Source organism: Somniosus microcephalus, chromosome 15, assembly GCF_052327205.1.
Source record: "Somniosus microcephalus isolate GS21.2 chromosome 15, FLI_Smic_1.0, whole genome shotgun sequence".
Lineage (NCBI taxonomy): Eukaryota > Metazoa > Chordata > Chondrichthyes > Squaliformes > Somniosidae > Somniosus > Somniosus microcephalus.
Window position 1 is genome coordinate 12,556,264 of NC_141001.1, and position 19,225 is coordinate 12,575,488.

General features: G+C 50.3%; 1 protein-coding gene across 1 annotated transcript in view; it reads left to right on the forward strand.

Annotated features, from left to right (window-relative positions):
- Positions 1 to 14,094, forward strand: part of LOC147106547 (mucin-2-like) — a 54,950-nt gene extending 40,856 nt beyond the window's left edge. The window contains exons 10-15 of the mRNA XM_086008476.1: positions 733 to 907; positions 1,017 to 1,181; positions 4,956 to 5,050; positions 5,481 to 5,607; positions 13,731 to 13,892; positions 14,072 to 14,094. Coding sequence (XP_085864602.1) covers positions 733 to 907; positions 1,017 to 1,181; positions 4,956 to 5,050; positions 5,481 to 5,607; positions 13,731 to 13,892; positions 14,072 to 14,094 — 747 coding nt within the window. The remainder of the gene's footprint in view (positions 1 to 732; positions 908 to 1,016; positions 1,182 to 4,955; positions 5,051 to 5,480; positions 5,608 to 13,730; positions 13,893 to 14,071) is intronic.
- The last annotated feature ends 5,131 nt before the right edge of the window (positions 14,095 to 19,225 follow it).

Consider the following 19,225-nt stretch of genomic DNA (forward strand, 5'->3'; position numbering starts at 1 on the left):
TTTGGGACAGAACCTGGATCCACCAGCAGTGCCAAGCTACGCCAGGTCCCTACCGAACCTAAGGAGTGGGAATTCCCAGTGCAGGCAGCCCCCACTCTGACCTTTTGCCGTGATTTGCTTTGTAAAAGGAAAGGGCAGATGGAGGTTCTGCCCATTACATGACAAAGAGGAAACTTCCAGAAATGGTGGAAACCTGGTGCAACTAGGTCTCTGCCATTTTTTGGGCAGTTCTTCTGGTCTTCTACTGGAGTTACTGAGGGAGGCCAGTGGAACCCCTGAAAAATGTAGTCCCTACAGTCTAAGCCCAGACTTTTGAGACAATCTTAAAAGATACAAAGATAATTCAATGGTTAAATTTAACTATGCTATTGTGAAATGTATAATTTGGGGGATTTTTAAATTATATTTAAACCTTATTTTGGACATTAGAAATATCAATTACTGAGAAACAAATTTCTGAAAATGTTTTCAAAAAGCAATTTGAGAATTTGATTGGACCATCAACACACCGTGATGGCGATAAATTGACATGTTGAGATAACGTTTTCTATTATAAATAGCAATACCCATTGTTCCCATTCTCAATGTTGACATTTAAAGTTTCACTCAAAATATGACGAGAAGTTTGTGGACCTAATTACTGTTTTATAATGATTTTTAAAGTAAATATAGAATCCAAGCAATTCATAGAATGTTTTAAAATATTGACTTCTGATCGCATCTTTTCATCAGTTTAATCAAATCCTGACTTTCCCTCCTGTTTGCACAGCCAATGTCACGATATTCAAGCCCTCAAATTTCCATGTTATCTTCCACACTACTTTTGGGCTGCAGCTCCAGGTACAGTTAGTGCCTATAATGCAACTCTACATAACTCTGGATCCTGTCTTCAAGAGCCGGATGTGTGGTAAATAACAACCTAGTTACCTTCACTATCCAGCCATTGTAATAGTCATAAATGCTTCATTGTTCTCAGTGATAATTAAACACTGTACAATTTGTTTGTGTTTATTTAGGTCTTTGTGGAAACTTCAACAATGTACTTAATGATGAGTTTAAAACAGTCAGTGGTCTTGTGGAAGGAACATCTGCTGCCTTTGCAAATACCTGGAAGACCAAAGCTAGCTGCCCAGACAGAAAAGATATTCATGAAAATCCTTGCACCCTCAGTATCGAAAATGGTAAGTCTACAACTGCTTTTCAGTGATGAGCCTAAAGGTTCGAATCATAGCATAATGGAATTGAAGAAGAGTCACCAGGACAAATAAATAAAATAATGTCAGATCCTGTATTGCAAAGTACATTACGAAATAATACATGAATGATTTTATCCAATATCATACAATGGTTCTAATTTTCATCTCTGTAAAGCCCCATAAATAGGCATAATGGAGGATTATGGAGGGGAAATATGGTGAGAATATCAAGGCCCTCAATGTGCATGATGTGTATTTTTGATAAGATGTTTGCCTGGCATAGGAAGCTTCCATCAGCAATAGGCAAGAGATTCACTGTAATATAATGTAACAGAAATGACATCATTTAGACAGCAACACTATTTTCTGGGTTTACGTAGGAAGTACAGACTTCTTAATGTTGCCTATTTAAATTGGGTTTCTGGGATGTACCTTTGAATACAAAGTTTTTAAAGATACAGCCTGCAACCTTCAGGTGTCATTGAAATTTTGGGGGGGATATGTGCTGTGTGTTTTGGGGTCTGGGTTTGGGCACATTTTGTTTCCCCCCATTTTGCTGCCATCAAATTCTTTGGGACAATGAATGTTCCCTTAAGAATTCTTTTGTTTTTTTTCATTCTCGGGATAGCGGCTTTGCTAGCAATGTCAGCATTCATTACGCATCCCTAGTTGCCCCTGAGAAGGTGAAAGTGAGCCTTCTTCTTGAACCGCTACAGTCCATATGGCAAAGGCACTCCCACAGTGCAGTTAGGTAGGGAGTTCTAGGATTTTGACCCAGCGATAATGAAGGAATGGCGATATGTCCAAGTCGTGATGGTGTGTGTCTTGCAGGAGAACTTGGAGGTGATGATGTTCCCATGCACCTGCTGCCTTTGTCCTTCTAGGTGGTGGGGGTGTGGGTTTGGGAGGTGCTATTGGAGAAGCCTTGGCGAGTTGCTGCACTGCATCCTGTAGATAGTATACAATGCAGCCACGGTACGCTGGTGGTGGGGGGAGTAGATGTTTGAGGTGATGAATGGGCTGCCAATCAAGCAGGCTGCTTTGTCCTGGATGGTGTTGCGCTTCTTGAGTGCTGTTGCAGCTGCACGCATCCAGGCAGGGTACAAAGTGTTCCATCACACTCCTGACTTGTGCCTTGTAGGTGGTGGAAAGGCTTTGGAGAGTCAGAAGGTGAGCCACTCGCTGAAGAATACTCAGCCTTTGACCAGCTCTTGTAGCTACAGCAGTTATGTGGCTGATCCAGTTGAGTCTCTGGTTAATAGCGACCCCCAGGATGTTGATGGTGGGGGATTTGGCGATGGTAATGTCATTGAATGACAAGGGGAGGTAGTTCGACTCTCTCTTGTTGGAGATGGTTATTGTCTGGCACTTGTGTGGCGCGAATGTTACTTGTCACTTATCAGCCCAAGCCTGGATGTTGTCAATATCTAAACTATTTGAAGGAAAAAGGAGGTGATGAAATAATTCAGATTGCATCATAGGATGACGACTGCTACCTGCCATTAATTTGCCAATCACATACATATATAAATGGCAGGCTTACTTTAATTTAACTAAGAAGCAATGTATGCGGAGGCGATGGTCTACCAAGGAACCTGTGACGGAGACTGTGTTGCAAGTTGCAAGCTGATTTGTAGCCAAGCTCCAGAGCAAGCACTGCACTAGCAAATGCCTGTCAAGTTCACTTGTAAGATGTGCGGAAATCGCCCCTCGCCCTGTCAAACAGTTTCCAAAGTTCAGACCCGTCGAACAGACAACACAAAACCCAGTGAATCTGTGAAAACTTCTTTTACTTAAAAATCAGCAAGAGATTACAAGTAATCTGATAGTCTTGTAACGTATAATATTGGCCCAGAAATTCGGGTTGGGGGCTTCCCGCGGGTGCAAGCCCCCGACCTGCACTTACCTTGCGCGTCGGCCGTTGAGCTGTGAGCCCCCGTGGAATTGCGATCCTGGGCCTCCTCCAACTGCTGGCGCGGAGTTCTTGCATATCCCAGGGGCGCAGTTAGTTCGATGCGTCCCCTGGGATCACGTGGGCCATGGAGAGCCACTGCATGCGCAGTGCATGCACGAAACCGGCACTTCCATTGGGCCTACGGGTGAGTACCCCGTGCGTACTCACCTGTGGAGACCTGAATTTCTGTGCCAATATTCCCAATTATACCTCAGCATAGACAGAGCTATCCCTTTACTTTAAGCTTAAGCAAAACAAAACCACATACGTACTAATACCAGCGAGTGGTCAATTCAGCAGTGACTACACGCATGATTTCTGGCAACAGACCAAGTTGCCCGGCTGCAGCAGTGAGTGGTCAATCTACAGCATCTTTTATACCCCAAGACATAGCAACCCTCCCACTGGGTATGTGTCGCTAACTATATGGCATAATGGTCATTAATTGTTTCTCAGACCCTCTCATCACTAGTCCGTTAGGCATTCATGGGCCTTCAAGGTTACATTCCAAAGTCTGAAGATGTTTCCACAGTTCAATAGTCTGTTCCCACAGGACTCTCAAAGCATACTTTCCTTATCTTAGTAAAAGGCAGCTTGCAGCCTTTCACAGCTTACAGCCGTAACAATTCATTTAGCAAAGTTCTGTTTCTGTCTAAGGTCTTCTTTATCTATCAATGGTTTTCGTACAAAAGTTCTCACAGGAACACTTCAACTTCCCGAAGCATGCTGATATATCAAAATGTGGTCAAGTTTTTTTTCAGTTTTGGTCAAGTTACAGCAATATTTACAGCAAATGGCTTATTCTTATACCCTTCGGTCCTGAATTATTTTTCTCATGCCGCCACAGGCAACATTAGTAATATGAGTTAATCTGCAGTCCCCAGGTGTATTAAGCAGGTGCTTGACGTTGTTTTCCAGAGCAGGTGGCGTCATCACTTTCCCCATGGACAACCAGCAACAGCAGAACAGTGCTATGGGCTTTTTCCCCCAAAGGGCAGCATTTCTCAAAAGTTCAGGGCATCAGTGATTGCACACATGTAGACCTAGATGCTCTGCACACATCACCACAAGGTCTTCCACTTCACCATCACCATTTTCACAGGATCATACCTGCTTCACCAGCGGCAGTTAAGGTGCCTTTATTTTAAAACAATATACCTGTACCATGCCCCCATAATTTGACCCAGAAAGAAAATTGCAAGGTTGTCTCTTTGGAGTCTAAGGCTACTGTCTGCAGTCCTGGCATACGATATCTATATGGCAGCTACATACATTTGTCAAGTACAAAAAAGGTGCATGTATCATAGAGAGCCATCAATGAGCACATCATAGGCATGGTATAGCAAAAGAGGTCATTAGCAACGTTGAAAAAACTAAGTCCAGGTTGATGAGCCAATAGGTAGCCTCAGAAGTGGCTTGATGTAAGTCTGAGATGTCACAATGTGATCCATAGTTGAGGCCCTGGAATTATATGCAAGGTCAGTATGCACACAGTCAGATGCCTGCCAATACGCAGCATCCAATTCATGCCACAACAAAGCCCAAGGTGAAAATTGACCTCAATGTGTTGTTCTGTATTATATATAGAAGTTTTACACCTAGTAGCATAGGGGCTGAAACTCCACAGCAGTTCTGCTGGTGTCCCGACAGAGATACAGTTGGAGACCAATGGAAACCCTGTGGAATTTCTGCCCCATAATGTTTAAAGAGCAGTTTAAGAAAATGTTATTTCTGCAACAAATGAATCAGTTGCAAAAAGTTATTTTTTACAAAACAACCCTTTAATTTCTCCTTTCTTTTTATAGAAAAGTATGCTAAGCATTGGTGCGCCCTGCTAATAGCTGACAACTCTTCATTTGCTCTGTGCCATTCGCAGATCAACCCCAATCTCTACTATGAGGTACAAACAGTTGCTGTGTCATTGTATCTGATATTTATTACTATAAAAACTGCTTGTATTGATTGCACCAAGTTCAGTAGCGACTTTTTTGAAAAGTTAGCGCCCGGCAAAATCCATTGAAAAATGTTGCAAAATTAGGTGGTACCTACAGGAGCAGGGTGTTAACTTTTAGCACCTTCGCAAAAACCCGGCCCAATTTAGCGCAGAGCGCTAATATCGCCGCGCCCGGGCGAAAACCCATTTGCACCCCGTTAGCGCCCCATGGAGGCACTAACCGCAGGCACAAAGCAGCCGAATTTCGCGGCCAAGGTTTTGTTTGCATATTCTGTTCTGTATTGAGTGTTTTCATTTGAAGGATTATTTCTGAGTTCAATCTTTGTTTAAAACTTTTCACCTTAAGTGTGAGATAACACAAAGCTTTATTTTGCAGCAATGTAAATATGACAGCTGTAACTGTGAAAAGAGTGAGGACTGCATGTGTGCTGCCCTCTCCTCATATGTTCAGGCTTGTGCAGCCAAAGGCATCACCATTTCCAACTGGAGAGCTAATGTATGCTGTAAGTATAACTATATTAATCACCTCCACATCGAGTACAATACCTGTCAGATTTGTAGCAGTAACTGCAAAACATTTGCCCTTTCCCATTTACTGCAGCTTCATATTCTTATATACCTAGAAAAATCCACCATGAGGCAACAAAAGGTAATCATGAGGTAGCTCTACTTTTCGTGCTTTGCCTGCACTGATATAATGTAACGGGCATTCCCTTGCCACTGACTTCACCCCTTCCCTTACTGCTATCTAAGGCTGAACTAGACGGTCCTCAACCTTGGTATCCTGTCAACCCTACACAGAACCTTGAACCCCACATCTTATCCATCGCCAAACCACATTCTTCCAGCCCCACAACAATGCTCACCTCCACCTACCTCAGCCCCTGATGCCTATAGATGACTCTAAGAGGGAGAAATTCAGTTTTTAGCGCCAGCGGCTAGCGCCTTAAGAGGGCAATAAGTGGGTCGCGAAGCGGCTAGTGCCCAGGCGTGGCGCAAACTGCGCCTCTCGCGAAATTGAGCGGACATTTAGCAGCGGCGCAAAACCGCAACACCCGCTCAGCTGCGCGCGCAGATCCTGACGTCATTTCATGGTGCAACGCCCTTAGTGCGCCCCGAACTGGAACTTCAGTGGCGCCCCCCCTTCTTTCCGCCTGGCGCTCCCAGCGACTGGTTGACTGGAACGGTTCCCAGTCGCTGTGGGGCTGGGGGGGCGCTATTTAAAGGGGGCTCTTCCTGGCTTCTTAGTGGTAGCCATTTTTGGACCGCTCCTTCTGTGTGAGAGAGAGAGAGACTTGCAGAGAGACAAAGGGAGAGAGCTTTCTGCATTGACTCAGCGCTCGCACAGGTACTTCTGGCTTCAGCCCAGAGCTTTGCAGTTGGATTGATTTTTCAGTGCCATAGCCTTGAGTGGCCACATGTAATGGGGGCTGCAACGAGTGGAACCGTTGGGTTTCTCCATTGCATTGAGAGGGCTCAGAGATGCCGAGAGAGAGTGCCAATCATGGCCAGACGGAGGAGGGCCAACAGGCGTCGGCACAGGAGGCCTTACACCGCCAGCAGTTCTCATACCTCAACATGTCTGAGGAGCAGTGTATTCGGAGGCTTCGATTCAGAAGGGAGGTGGTCACTGAGCTCTGCCACCTGCTTCAGACAGATCTGCAGCCTCAGCTGAGGAGCAGGACGTCTCTGTCGGTGGCAGTGAAGGTGACAGTGGCTCTCAACTTCTATGCCACCGGCTCCTTCCAATCCGCTGCTGGGGACGTTGCCAATGTCTCCCAGTTCGCGGTGCATTGCTGCATCCACCAAGTCACGAATGCCCTCTTCAAAAGGAGACGTCAGTACATTTCCTACCCCATGACCCTGGACAAGCAGCAGGAGCGCGCAATGGGATTTGCAAGAATAGCGGGCTTCCCCATGGTCCAGGGCGCCATTGACTGCACGCATGTGGCTTTGCGGGCGCCTCTAGAGAATGCCGAGGATTACCGCAACCGGAAGGGGTTCCATTCGTTGAACGTGCAGTTGGTGTGTGACCACAGACAGCTGATACTAGCTGTCAGTGCCCGCTTTCTAGGCAGCAGCCACGACACCTTCATCCTGTGCCAGACTTCTGTGGCAGACCTTTTCGAAGCCCCGGCTCACCCAGGAGGCTGGCTTCTTGGGGACAAGGGCTATCCTTTGTGCACCTGGCTGATGACCCCACTCGGTGCGCCCAGCACCCCTGCTGAAGAGCGATACAATGACAGCCATCGGCGTGCTAAAGCAACGGTTCCGCTGTCTGGACCATTCTGGGGGAGCCCTTCAGTACTCGCCTGAGCGAGTCTCCCATTTCGTTGTAGTGTGCTGCATGCTGCACAACCTGGCTATCCTCAGGACTCAGCCACTGCCAGCAGACATTGGAGGACCACCAGAGGAGGAGGAGGAGGAGGAGGAGGAGGAGCACCAAGATGGGAGGGAGGCACAAAGTGCAAGGGCCGTCCGTCAGCGGCTTATTGCAAGTCGATTCTAGGCCCCCTCTGAGGGAATGGCTTGTGCCATTGAAAGAACATGAATGGAACCGGTCCGCAAACCCTGAGTCGGTCAAGGCAACAAATAGTTCAAAGAGCAAACATGCACAATCTGAATAAAGACAATTATTTATTTAACAAACTCTGTGCCCTTCCCGCATGACAAACAAATACAGAGAAACCCCCCAAAAAAGAGTCAGACACATAACTGGCTCGAACAACCTGCAGACAATGAACAAAAGAGTTAACCAAAAATGAGCATGATCCTCGGCCTTCACAAAAAAAAATCACAGCATTTTGCCACACCTCCTACTTTTTGGCCTGCGAGGGTGATCTGCCTCGCTTGCGAGATTGGCCCCTTCCCACCCTGCAGCTCCTCCGCAATGGGACCCCAGTGGCTGCAGCAAGGCTGGGGGAAGGCTGCTGAGTGTCAGATAGTGAGTCGGCAGATGCCCTTGGGGGATGGCCTGGACTAGCTCTGGGCCTGGCGGGCCCGGCTGCTGACTGCTCCAACTCTGCTTGGGCGGCAGCAGTCTGTCCTACGGGTGGTGACAGCTGCAGTGGAGGAGTGACAGTGTTGGCAGCAGGAATACTGCCAACCTGACAGAGCACAGGCACTCCCTGGTCGGACGACACACTGGCACTCGCACGGGGCAGCACTGCAGCATGCGCAGCAATCTGCTGAAGCACAGACTGCTGGCCTGCTGCGGTGCGGCGAGGGCCCCGGCGAATCCTGCCCGATCCAGTGAGGGTGGCAGCAGTCAGTGCTCATGTGGCCCTAACCTGTATCTGCATCAGACCAGCCACTGACTGCATGGCACCACTAAGCACTTGCGTGGAAGCCGCCTGTGCTGCCTGTGCTGCACCGAAGTCCTGCAGACTCCTTGCCTGTGCTGCACCGAAGTCCTGCAGACTCATTACCTGTGCTGCACCGAAGTCCTGCAGACTCCTTGCCTGTGCTGCCCCGAATTCCTGTACACTCCTTGCCAGTGACTCTATGGAGTCAGGCATCCTTGCCACTGCAGCCATGAGCTCAGTCTGCCTGTGCTCCGCCTGGGCGCCCATTTCAGTGAGGAGCCGCATCTCCTCTGCGCTCGCTGTAGCAGGACTGGAGGCCAGACTCTCCCTCCGGGGAGAAGGCCACCGAGCTTCCCTAACCCCCCCCGCGTTGCTGCAGCCCGCTGGGCCCCGGAGCTTCACCCTCCTCAGAACCTTCCCCCCTGCTCCCCTCCAGGGAAGACGTGTCCCCATTATGGCCTTGGGCTGCCTCGGCTGAGGGTGGCACTGATGGTCCGGCTTCCTCTTCCTCCTCCTCGCCTACAGAATCACTCACAGTGGCAGCTTGAGGGCCCGCCTCCTCACCTGGTGAATCAGCATCTGAAAGCAGGGAAGTACAAGAGTTGCTTTAGCGTGAGGAGAGGGCGGCAGCGATGGAGGCATGAGTGCTGCAATGCACTGCATTGGTTCGATAGTGGCAAAGGATGCTGGTGTGAGGCACAAGTGGAAGGCGAGAGGTCAAAAAGGTGATGACCTTACCACTGCTGTCCAGAACGGGGTCGGCATCTCCAGTGGCGACGGAGCCAATCAACCGGCCTGCCGTAATCCGTTCCACTCACTGCTCCAGATCGCTGAGGTCTTTAAGTTCAGGACGGCCTCCCCCGGTCCGTTGCTGCTGCCTCCTATTGTGCGCCAGCTTGCCCTGCAAGAGAAAGGACGGGCTCTGAGTACAGTGTGCCCTGATCTTGGCTGCACTGCCTCCCATGGTGGAATAGCCCTTACAATGTCAAGCCCTGATCTTGGCTGCACTGCCTCCCATGGTGGAATAGCCCTTACAGTGTCAAGCCCTGATCTTGGCTGCACTGCCTCTCATGGTGGAATAGCCCTTACAGTGAGTAAAGTGGTGAATGTGCATGTGAGTTTCATGAGAGGCCCATAGGTGTTGGATGAGGGCTGGGCATTGGGGCTTTCAGGACCCTTTGGCCATAAATTTAGGTGCACATGCAGGGATGAAGAGGATACTGGAAAGGGTACTCACCCTGACAACCCGAGTGAGGTCGTTGAACTTCTTCCTGCATTGCGTTGGGGTCCTAGGTACCATGCTGCTAGAGGTCACTCTTTGTGCCACCTCCCTCCAAGCTTTTCGATATTCGTTGGGCAGCGGCCTCCTGCCACTGTCCGGAAACAGGATAGGTCGCCTGCGCTCCACTGCGCCAACCAGAACCTTCAGGGCCCCCTCACTGAACCGCTGCGCTCGCTCCCTGGCCCTCTCCATGGTCATAGGCGTTATAATGTCGCAGCAGGTCTGTCCAGGCCGAGAATCAGGGCTCCAATGTGCAGGGTGTGGCTGCAAGCCAAATCGACCCTCCCCCTTTAAGAGGTGACCAGCTCCAGCGTGTCTGCCTGCAATCGCTAACTGGCCGAACCTGCGCTGCGCCCGCCCTCGGTGGTAGCGCCTCGCCTCTCCGGCTTAGTGCCTTAGGATAGTCGTGCAGCGCCTGTTTTAGCGCAGCAATAACCTTTTGGGGCGAAGCAACTCAATTTCGCTGAAGGTGGCGATAATTTGCGCCGGGCGCTAAATTTAACGCACGCTCGACTGTAGCGCCCCAAACGTAGCGATACTGAATTTCTAGGCCTAATACTCTTCTAGCTGGCCTACCATCCTCCACTCCATGAACTCAAATTTGATCAAACCGGCAGCACGTATCCTGTCCCACTTGCTCCTCAGTCCCGTCTTCATTGACTTATATTGGCACCCCATCCCCAAAAGTATTACATTTAAAATCCTAATCCTCATTTTTAAATCCCTCCATGGCCTTGCCACACCCTATCTGTGCAATCACCTCCAGCCTTATGTTCCCTCGGAACAGTCCATTCCCCGGACTCCAGCTTTCTGTGTCACCCTTCCTCCCCCTCCTCTTGGTATGTGTTGGTCTTCATCTCTCCCGAACCTGTTTCCACCTTTAAAATCCTTCCCAAAACTAATTTCTATGAACATGTTTTCTGCCAGCCCTCCTTAATCAATCACTTCCTGGCTCAATGTCCATTTCTGTCACCTAGTTGTGAAGTGTCTTAGGACATTTTTTCATTAAAGGAGCTATGTTAATGCAAGCTGTTGTTCTTGTGAGTGGCAGCAAATGTTAGTGGCCTGCGCCTAGTGGCACAGTATGTTAGTAACTGGCACATGGGGGGCGTTTTAACCCCCAAAAAACAGGGGTGGGGGGGGGGCATGTGGTTGAGGTCAGGTGGGAGGTTAAAGTGTTAAAAACCTGAATCCCGACCCCAACCCACCTCCAACTTTCGGTGTTAATGGAGGCGGGACGAGGGCGGGCAGCCAACCCGCTCCCAGGAGGCGGGTTGGCACAGTAAATATTATAATGAGGCTGGAAGCCTCAGATTTAACCTGCTGTGCAGGTTTAGCTGTGGCCGGCCAAGGTTCCCGGGCCTCCGGATTCCCGGCAGCTGCAACGAGGTGAGGACAGCTTTGGGGAGCAATCCTAGTGGGAGTGGCAGGAATGCTTCCTCCCGGCCTCCCAAGCTCCCCCACCATCAGCCCCCTCCCCCACCCATACAAACCCAATCCCCCGGGTTGGGGTTCAGACTACCCTCCCAGGTTCAGACCCCCCCCGATTGAGGATCGGACCCCCCTCCACTCCCCGGGATTGCCCCCGCTGTCGGGGCTCACACCCACCTGGTCCTGTGGCCGCTTGTCCAGCATCCCCTCAACCTGTTAATTAAGCTGACTTCCGGGCGGGAAACTGGTCCGTGACATCACACACGTTTTGGAATGAAAACTCCAGCTGGTGTGCAACCATAGGCAGTGAATCGGGCAGGTCAGTGCTCAGTATCCTGGCAGCAGTCAAGATGCCTTCATTCAGCGGCAGTCCGCTGTGCCATCTGTATTTGAGCCACCACGGCAAATCAAAGGGTGGCTATTGGGCAACAAGGGCTATCCGCTGACGACATGGCTCATGACTCCAGTGCACAACCAACACACACTTGAGCAGCATGCATACAATGAAAGCCATGCTGCCACACAAAGTGTGATAGAGTAACCATTGGCGTGCTGAAACAACGCTTCCGCTGCCTTGACCGCTCTGGAGGAGCCCTGCAGTACTCGGCAGAGTGGGTGTCGAGAATCGTGGTGGACTGCTGCATGCTGCACAACCTCGCCATCATGAGGGGACAGCCCTTGCCACCAGCTTTATGGCAAACAGATGAGGAGCAGGAGCATGAGGAGGAGGAAGAGGAAGGAAGGAGACAACCTAGACAGCCCCTTTCTGCCCAGGCTGTCAGTGAAGAGCTAATTCACAAACAATCCCACACCTTAATTTCCCTCTGTCACTGACCATCACAATGTCTGTTTGGCCACAATGCTAAATTAAAAGTCACCACAAAATAAGTATTCCAAACAAAATTTATAAATTAAGTCATGCCATATTGCATACAAATGTAAACTAATCACCCTTAGTGCCGGTCTTCTGTGTGGCTTTGCCTGTCCTAGTGCTCCTACGCAGTGCTACCCCAGAGGCTGCAGCATGGCTGGTGGAAGGCTGCCGACTTTCTGTGGCTGATACTGCAGATGGCCTTGGAGGACAACCTCGAGCAGCTCGGTGAGGAGGGATGGAGTGAGGGCTGCATGCTTACACCATCTACAACTTGAAGAGATTGTGGGATGAGGAGGATGTGGGATGTGAGGAGGATTTGGTATGAGGATACCGCCATCTTTGATGGTTTCAGTCTCGCCAGTGGCCACGGCCTCAACAATAGCTGTTCCGTCTCCTCCATGGGGGGTTATGACATGCAGGTGCACCTGTCCCCCTCCAGTTAGCTCCTACTGTCTACGGTTGTGCTCCACCTTGTCCTGCAAGAGAGAGGGAAGTGTGTCAGTGATGTCGTGCAATCTGTTTGTGTGATGTGGCTGTCATGGTTGAATAGCTGGCAGTGTGTGCATTCTGTGAGATCTGGGTGTGAGGCTTGCAGCAGTGGTAAGTGCGTGAGGGTGAGGTGAAGCTATGAATGTTAGATATGAGTCCTGATTGATAGAGATTGTTGGTAGGTAAGTGATGGGGGTGTGGTGAATTGGGCAGTGGCTGAGGCTAGTGGTGCAGTTGGTGGGATATGGCATTTGAAGATGCATTTACTGACTTTGACCAGTCATGTGAGGTCATTGAATTTCTTGTGGCATGGCATCCAGGTCCTCGGGACTTGACCCCTGGCATTGATCTCCACACCTATCTGGTCCCACTACCTTTTGACCTTGTGTCTGGAGAGCTTTCTGTCCCCCTGTGGATAGAGGACCTCTCTCCCCTCCTGTCCACCTCCTCCACCAAGACCTCCAGTCTAATGTCCTTTAGGGAAGGAAATCTGCCGTCCTTACCTGGTCTGGCCTATATGTGACTCCAGACCCACAGCAATGTGGTTGACTCTTAACTGCCCTCTGAAATGGCCTAGCAAGCCACTCAGTTGTACCAAAACTGCTACGACAAAGTCAGCACTGTGGGAGCACTGTCACCATAAGGACTGCACTGGTTCAAGGCGGTGGCTCACCACCACCTTCTCAATGGCAATTAGGGATGGGCAATAAATGCCGGCCTTGCTAGTGACAGCCAAATCCCGTGAAAGAATAAATTTTTTAAAAGTGCCGTGTCCGAAAACGTTGAAGCCTGCTCTCTCCCATGTTGTGCCATTCCTCACTGTTTCCTAAGACTGATTCACTTCCTGCACGACTCCCAGCACCTGCTGCAGCTACAGTGCACCACCACTTTAAGAGGTGCAGGCTAGCTTTAAGCAGTGCAGGCTAGCTTTAAGTGGCCCAAGGAAGTTACGATTTTAGGCTCCCTGCTGATGCGGTTAGCGCTGGCTACACACAGAAATCATTATAATGTGCAGGCGGCATGAAGTTGGCAGGCTGCCTGCATTTCAATCAACTGGTGTAGGTTAATTGCGCATCGCAATCCCTGCGCCCGTTTTCGGGGGCTATCCAATTTAGCCCCCATTGTGTTACCAACTGCCACTTTGAAACAATACTTTTCAAAATGTTTTGTATTTATTTATTATTTTAGACTTGTTTTAAACTGAAGTCTGGAAATTTCTCAACTTGTCTGTTTTTTTAATTGCAGCCGAATACATCAACTGTCCCAAGACTCTCGTCTACAGCTACGCTATGACAAACTGCCATCGTACTTGCCAGTCCTTGGGAGCACCAGATAAAACCTGTGAGGTTGACTTTGTGCCAGTGGATGGATGTGGTTGTGCTGATGGAACCTACATGGATGACACTGGTAAATGTGTACCACCCTCCGGTTGCTCATGCTATTATAGGGGGTCGGCAGTGCCAGCAGGAGAGGTCATTCATGAGGAAGATGCCATGTGGTGAGCTTGTAAAGCTAATTAATGATTTCATTGAGCAGTAGAAGTATCTGAATTCAGTGATTGATGATATTTTGTTATTTTATTGTAGTACCTGCAATCAAGGGAAACTAGAGTGTATTGGAAACAATTCAAAACCTCAAGGTAACATTTTGAGAAAAAAGTAATTATTCAGACAAAAAATGTTTCTTATGTGTATCTAAAGCCATTTTTGGTTTTGTTTTCCAGCCTGTGTTGCTCCCATGGTATACTTTGACTGTAATAAGGCTTCAGCTGACAGTACTGGTACAGAATGTCAGAAGAGCTGCCAAATCCTTGACATGGAGTGTGTAAGTACTAATATATTGATGAGTGGTATTGTCTGTGCTAATATTTCAGGGGCCAGATACACTTGTGTGATTCTTAGATACTATTCTTCTTTCTTGACTTGTGATTTGTGTGCTCAGAGGTACTTTTTTTTTTGCCCTTTCAGTTTCTCTGTAAAAAGTAGCACGTGAAGCAAGGGCACTGCAGTATCTCATTGATTTTAGCAGCACACAATTACTCTGAACCTTTCATTATGTGTTCTTGAAAAGCCCTATGTTAGTCCATGGAAGAGCATAAACCTCAATGTTAGAATTCATTGATAGGTAACACTATGGATTTTTCACAGAATGCATTTTTCTGCTGCCTCTGAAACTCTGCAAAGCTGTGGAAACCTGACATTTGCACAAACTCACCTAAAATCTATGTAAAACACTTCTATGTTTTTTTTTATTCATTGATGGGATGTGGGCGTCGCTGGCTGGCTAGGCCTACATTTAGTGCCCATCCCTAATTGCCCTTGAGAAAATGGTGGTGAGCCACCTTCTTGAACCGCTGCAGTCCATATTGTGTAGGTACACCCACAATGCTGTTAGGGAGTTCCAGGATTTTGGCCCAGCGACAGTGAAGGAACGGCGATACAGGTCCAAGTCAGGATGGTGTGTGGCTTGGAGGGGAACTTGTAGGTGGTGATGTTCCCATGCGTCTGCTGCCCTTGTCCTTCTAAGTGGTAGAGGTCGCGGGTTTGGAAGGTGCTGTTGAAGGAGCTTTGGCGAGTTGCTGCAGTGCATCTTGTAGATGGTACACACTGCAGCCACAGTGCACCGGTGGTGGAGGGAGTGAATGTTGAAGGTGGATGGAATGCCAATCAAGCGGGCTGCTTTATCCTGAATGGTGTCGAGCTTCTTGAGTGTTGTTGGAGCCGCACTCATCCAGGCAAGTGGAGAGTATTCCATCACACTCCTGACTTGTGCCTTGTAGATGGTGGAAAGGCTTTGGGGAGTCAGGAGGTGAGACACTCGCCGCAGGATTCCCAGCCTCTGGCCTGCTCTTGTAGCCACAGTATTTATATGGCTGGTCCAGTTCAGTTTCTGATCAATGGTAACCCCCAGGATGTTGATAGTGGGGAATTCAGCGATGGTAATGCCATTGAATGTCAAGGGGAGATGGTTAGAGTCTCGCTTGTTGGAGATGGTCATTGCCTGACACTTGTGTGGTGCGAATGTTACTTGCCACTTGTCAGCCCAAGTCTGAACGTTGTCCATGTGCAAATCATCAGGTCCCTGAACATCAGCAGGTTCAAGGATCCAGCAGAAAAATTGTACTCCATGAAACACATACAGCTGGATTGACAAGTAAAGTTGCTTTGACCTGTGAAAGTGTAGTTCTGCTGGTAGCTATAACATGCAATGTATCAGTATCTGCAATCTGCATCAGATTTCCTTAACTTTTATTTAGGAATTGGATATTTTGAAAAAAATTAGTATAAGAAAAGTATGATGGGGACATATTTTCTGACTGACACTTTGGGCGTGATATTTGGCTGCTTTGCACCTGCCGTTAGCGCCTCCATGGGGCGTCAACCGGGAGCACATGGATTTTCGCCCGGGCGCGGCGGTATTAATGCCACGCTCCTGTAGGTACCGCCCCGCTTGGCCGCGCCTGGCAATGATGATGTCATTCCCATGTGCAGCGCAGCGCCCTGAATGCAAAATCTGGCCGTGCCCCCTCACTTATTGCCCGGCGCTAAGAACCACAGCATCAGCTGTCGAGTTGCAGTCGGGAGTTGGCTCCGCGCGCTATTTAAAGGCACCATCTTGGGGAAACTTTTTTGTCAGTCATAACTCTGCTGAGACATTGTCAGAGAAGCTGCTGAACATATCCAATTCCACATCGCTGACTCGAGTAGCCCTCTCCCTCTCCCTTGCAGCAGCCATGGCACAAAGCTGTCTCAGTAGCTGAGAGGTCGCACTCAAGTGCAGCAATGCTGATAATGAGCAGCTGCAGCTTGAAATGACCTCCCCTTTACAAGCTGGAATTAACTAGAGTCAAGGCTTGAAGGCTGATTGCTGAACGCAAGTCAGCTGAAATTGGGTAGCGCTCTGGCAACAGCGCCCCTGCAGCGCTCCACGCAGACCATAAGCGCCCCTGCAGCACTCCACGCAGACCATCAGCACCCCTGCAGCGCTCCACTCAGACCATTAGTGCCCTGCAGCGCTCCACTCAGACCATTAGCGCCCCTGCAGCGCTCCACTCAGACCATCAGCGCCCCTGCAGCGCTCCACTCAGACCATCAGCGCCGCTGCAGCGCTCCACTCAGACCATCAGCGCCCCTGCAGCGCTCCACTCAGACCATCAGCGCCGCTGCAGCGCTCCACTCAGACCATCAGCGCCCCTGCAGCGCTCCACTCAGACCATCAGCGCCCCTGCAGCGCTCCACTCAGACCATCAGCGCCCCTGCAGCGCTCCACTCAGACCATCAGCGCCCCTGCAGCGCTCCACTCAGACCATCAGCGCCCCTGCAGCGCTCCACTCAGACCATCAGCGCCCCTGCAGCGCTCCACTCAGACCATCAGCGCCCCTGCAGCGCGCCACTCAGACATTAGCGCCCCTGCAGCGCTCCACTCAGACCATCAGCGCCCTGCAGCGCTCCACTCAGACCATCAGCGCCCTGCAGCGCTCCACTCAGACCATCAGCGCCCCTGCAGCGCTCCACTCAGACATTAGCGCCCCTGCAGCGCTCCACTCAGACATTAGCGCCCCTGCAGCGCTCCACTCAGACCATTAGTGCCCTGCAGTGCTCCACTCAGACCATTAGTGCCCTGCAGCGCTCCACTCAGACCATCAGCGCCCCTGCAGCGCTCCACTCAGACATTAGCGCCCCTGCAGCGCTCCACTCAGACCATCAGCGCCCCTGCAGTGCTCCACTCAGACCATCAGCGCCCCTGCAGCGCTCCACTCAGACATTAGTGCCCTGCAGCGCTCCACTCAGACCATCAGCGCCCCTGCAGCGCTCCACTCAGACCATCAGCGCCCCTGCAGCGCTCCACTCAGACCATCAGCGCCCCTGCAGCGCTCCACTCAGACCATCAGCGCCCCTGCAGCGCTCCACTCAGACCATCAGTGCCCTGCAGCGCTCCACTCAGACCATCAGCGCCCCTGCAGCGCTCCACTCAGATATTAGCACCCCTGCAGCGCTCCACTCAGACCATCAGCGCCCCTGCAGTGCTCCACTCAGACCATCAGCGCCCCTGCAGCGCTCCACTCAGACCATCAGCGCCCTGCAGCGCTCCACTCAGACCATCAGCGCCCCTGCAGCGCTCCACTCAGACCATCAGCGCCCCTGCAGTGCTCCACTCAGATATTAGCGCCCCTGCAGTGCTCCACTCAGACCATCAGCGCCCCTGCAGTGCTCCACTCAGTCATCAGCGCCCCTGCAGCGCTCCACTCAGACATCAGCGCCCCTGCAGCGCTCCACTCAGACATTAGCGCCCCTGCAGTGCTCCACTCAGACCATCAGCGCCCTGCAGCGCTCCACTCAGACATCAGCGCCCCTGCAGCGCTCCACTCAGACATCAGCGCCCCTGCAGTGCTCCACTCAGACATCAGCGCCCCTGCAGCACTCCACTCAGACCATCAGCGCCCCTGCAGCGCTCCACTCAGACATCAGCGCCCCTGCAGCGCTCCACTCAGACATCAGCGCCCCTGCAGCGCTCCACTCAGACATCAGCGCCCCTGCAGTGCTCCACTCAGACCATCAGCGCCCTGCAGCGCTCCACTCAGACCATCAGCGCCCCTGCAGCGCTCCACTCAGACCATCAGCGCCCCTGCAGCGCTCCACTCAGACATCAGCGCCCCTGCAGTGCTCCACTCAGAACATTAGTGCCCTGCAGCACTCCACTCAGACATCAGCGCCCCTGCAGCGCTCCACTCAGACATTAGCGCCCCTGCAGCACTCCACTCAGACCATTAGTGCCTCATTTACCACCCCGCTTCACTCCTGGGGCGCAAACACACAATTTTGCAACATTTTCAATGGATTTTGCCGGGTGCTAACTTTTCGAAAAGTTAAAAGGTGGCTCCCCAAATGAATTTCGCGCCCTTTATCTCTTTGTACTAAATCCCTCTGTGCATTTTTAAGGCAAGTGTTTAGAATTAAGTAGTTCTATGGGAGTCAGAAAATTTACTCCATGGTGCAGCAAAATAAATATGCTGGTACATCAGGGGCCACATTCTGAGATTTGAGGCAGAGTGTTGACCTGTCTCTTGCCTGTGCTGCACCTGACTCCAGACAGTGCAGAGAAAGCCATAACTTAGATCGGGTGTAACTGTTCCTGACCTGGAAGTGCTTGACGGACAGTGTGGAGAGAGCTTTACTCTGATTCTAATCCGTGCTAAACCTGATCTAAGGGTGCTCGATTATGAATTTCATGCACATAGTTCTATGTGCCAGGAATGGCAAAAATAAAATCACACTAAACAACATTTAGAAAATGCACGTCATATCATTAGAAATTATGGGGTTTAGAATGTAGGCTCATAAGGAAACCATTGGGAACATCTGTGATGAGATAGAATCATAGAGTCTTAGTGCACAGAAGGAGGCCATTCAACCCATCGTGCCTGTGCCGGCTCTTTGAAAGAGCAATTCAATTAGTCCGACTCCCTTGCTCTTTCCCCAGAGCCCTGCAAAATGTTCCTTTTCAAGTCTACATCCAATTCCCTTTCTAAAGTTTCTTTTAAATCTGCTTTCATCACCCTTTCAGGAAATGCATTGCAGCCCAGAAATACTCCAGCTGATGCCTAACCAGTGATTTGTAAAGATTAGCATCACTTCCTTTCTTTTGTACTCTGTGCCGCTATTTATAAAGCTAAGGTTCCCATATGGTTTTTAACAGCCTGAGCAACTTGACCTGCCATCTTCAAAGATTTGGCAACTTTC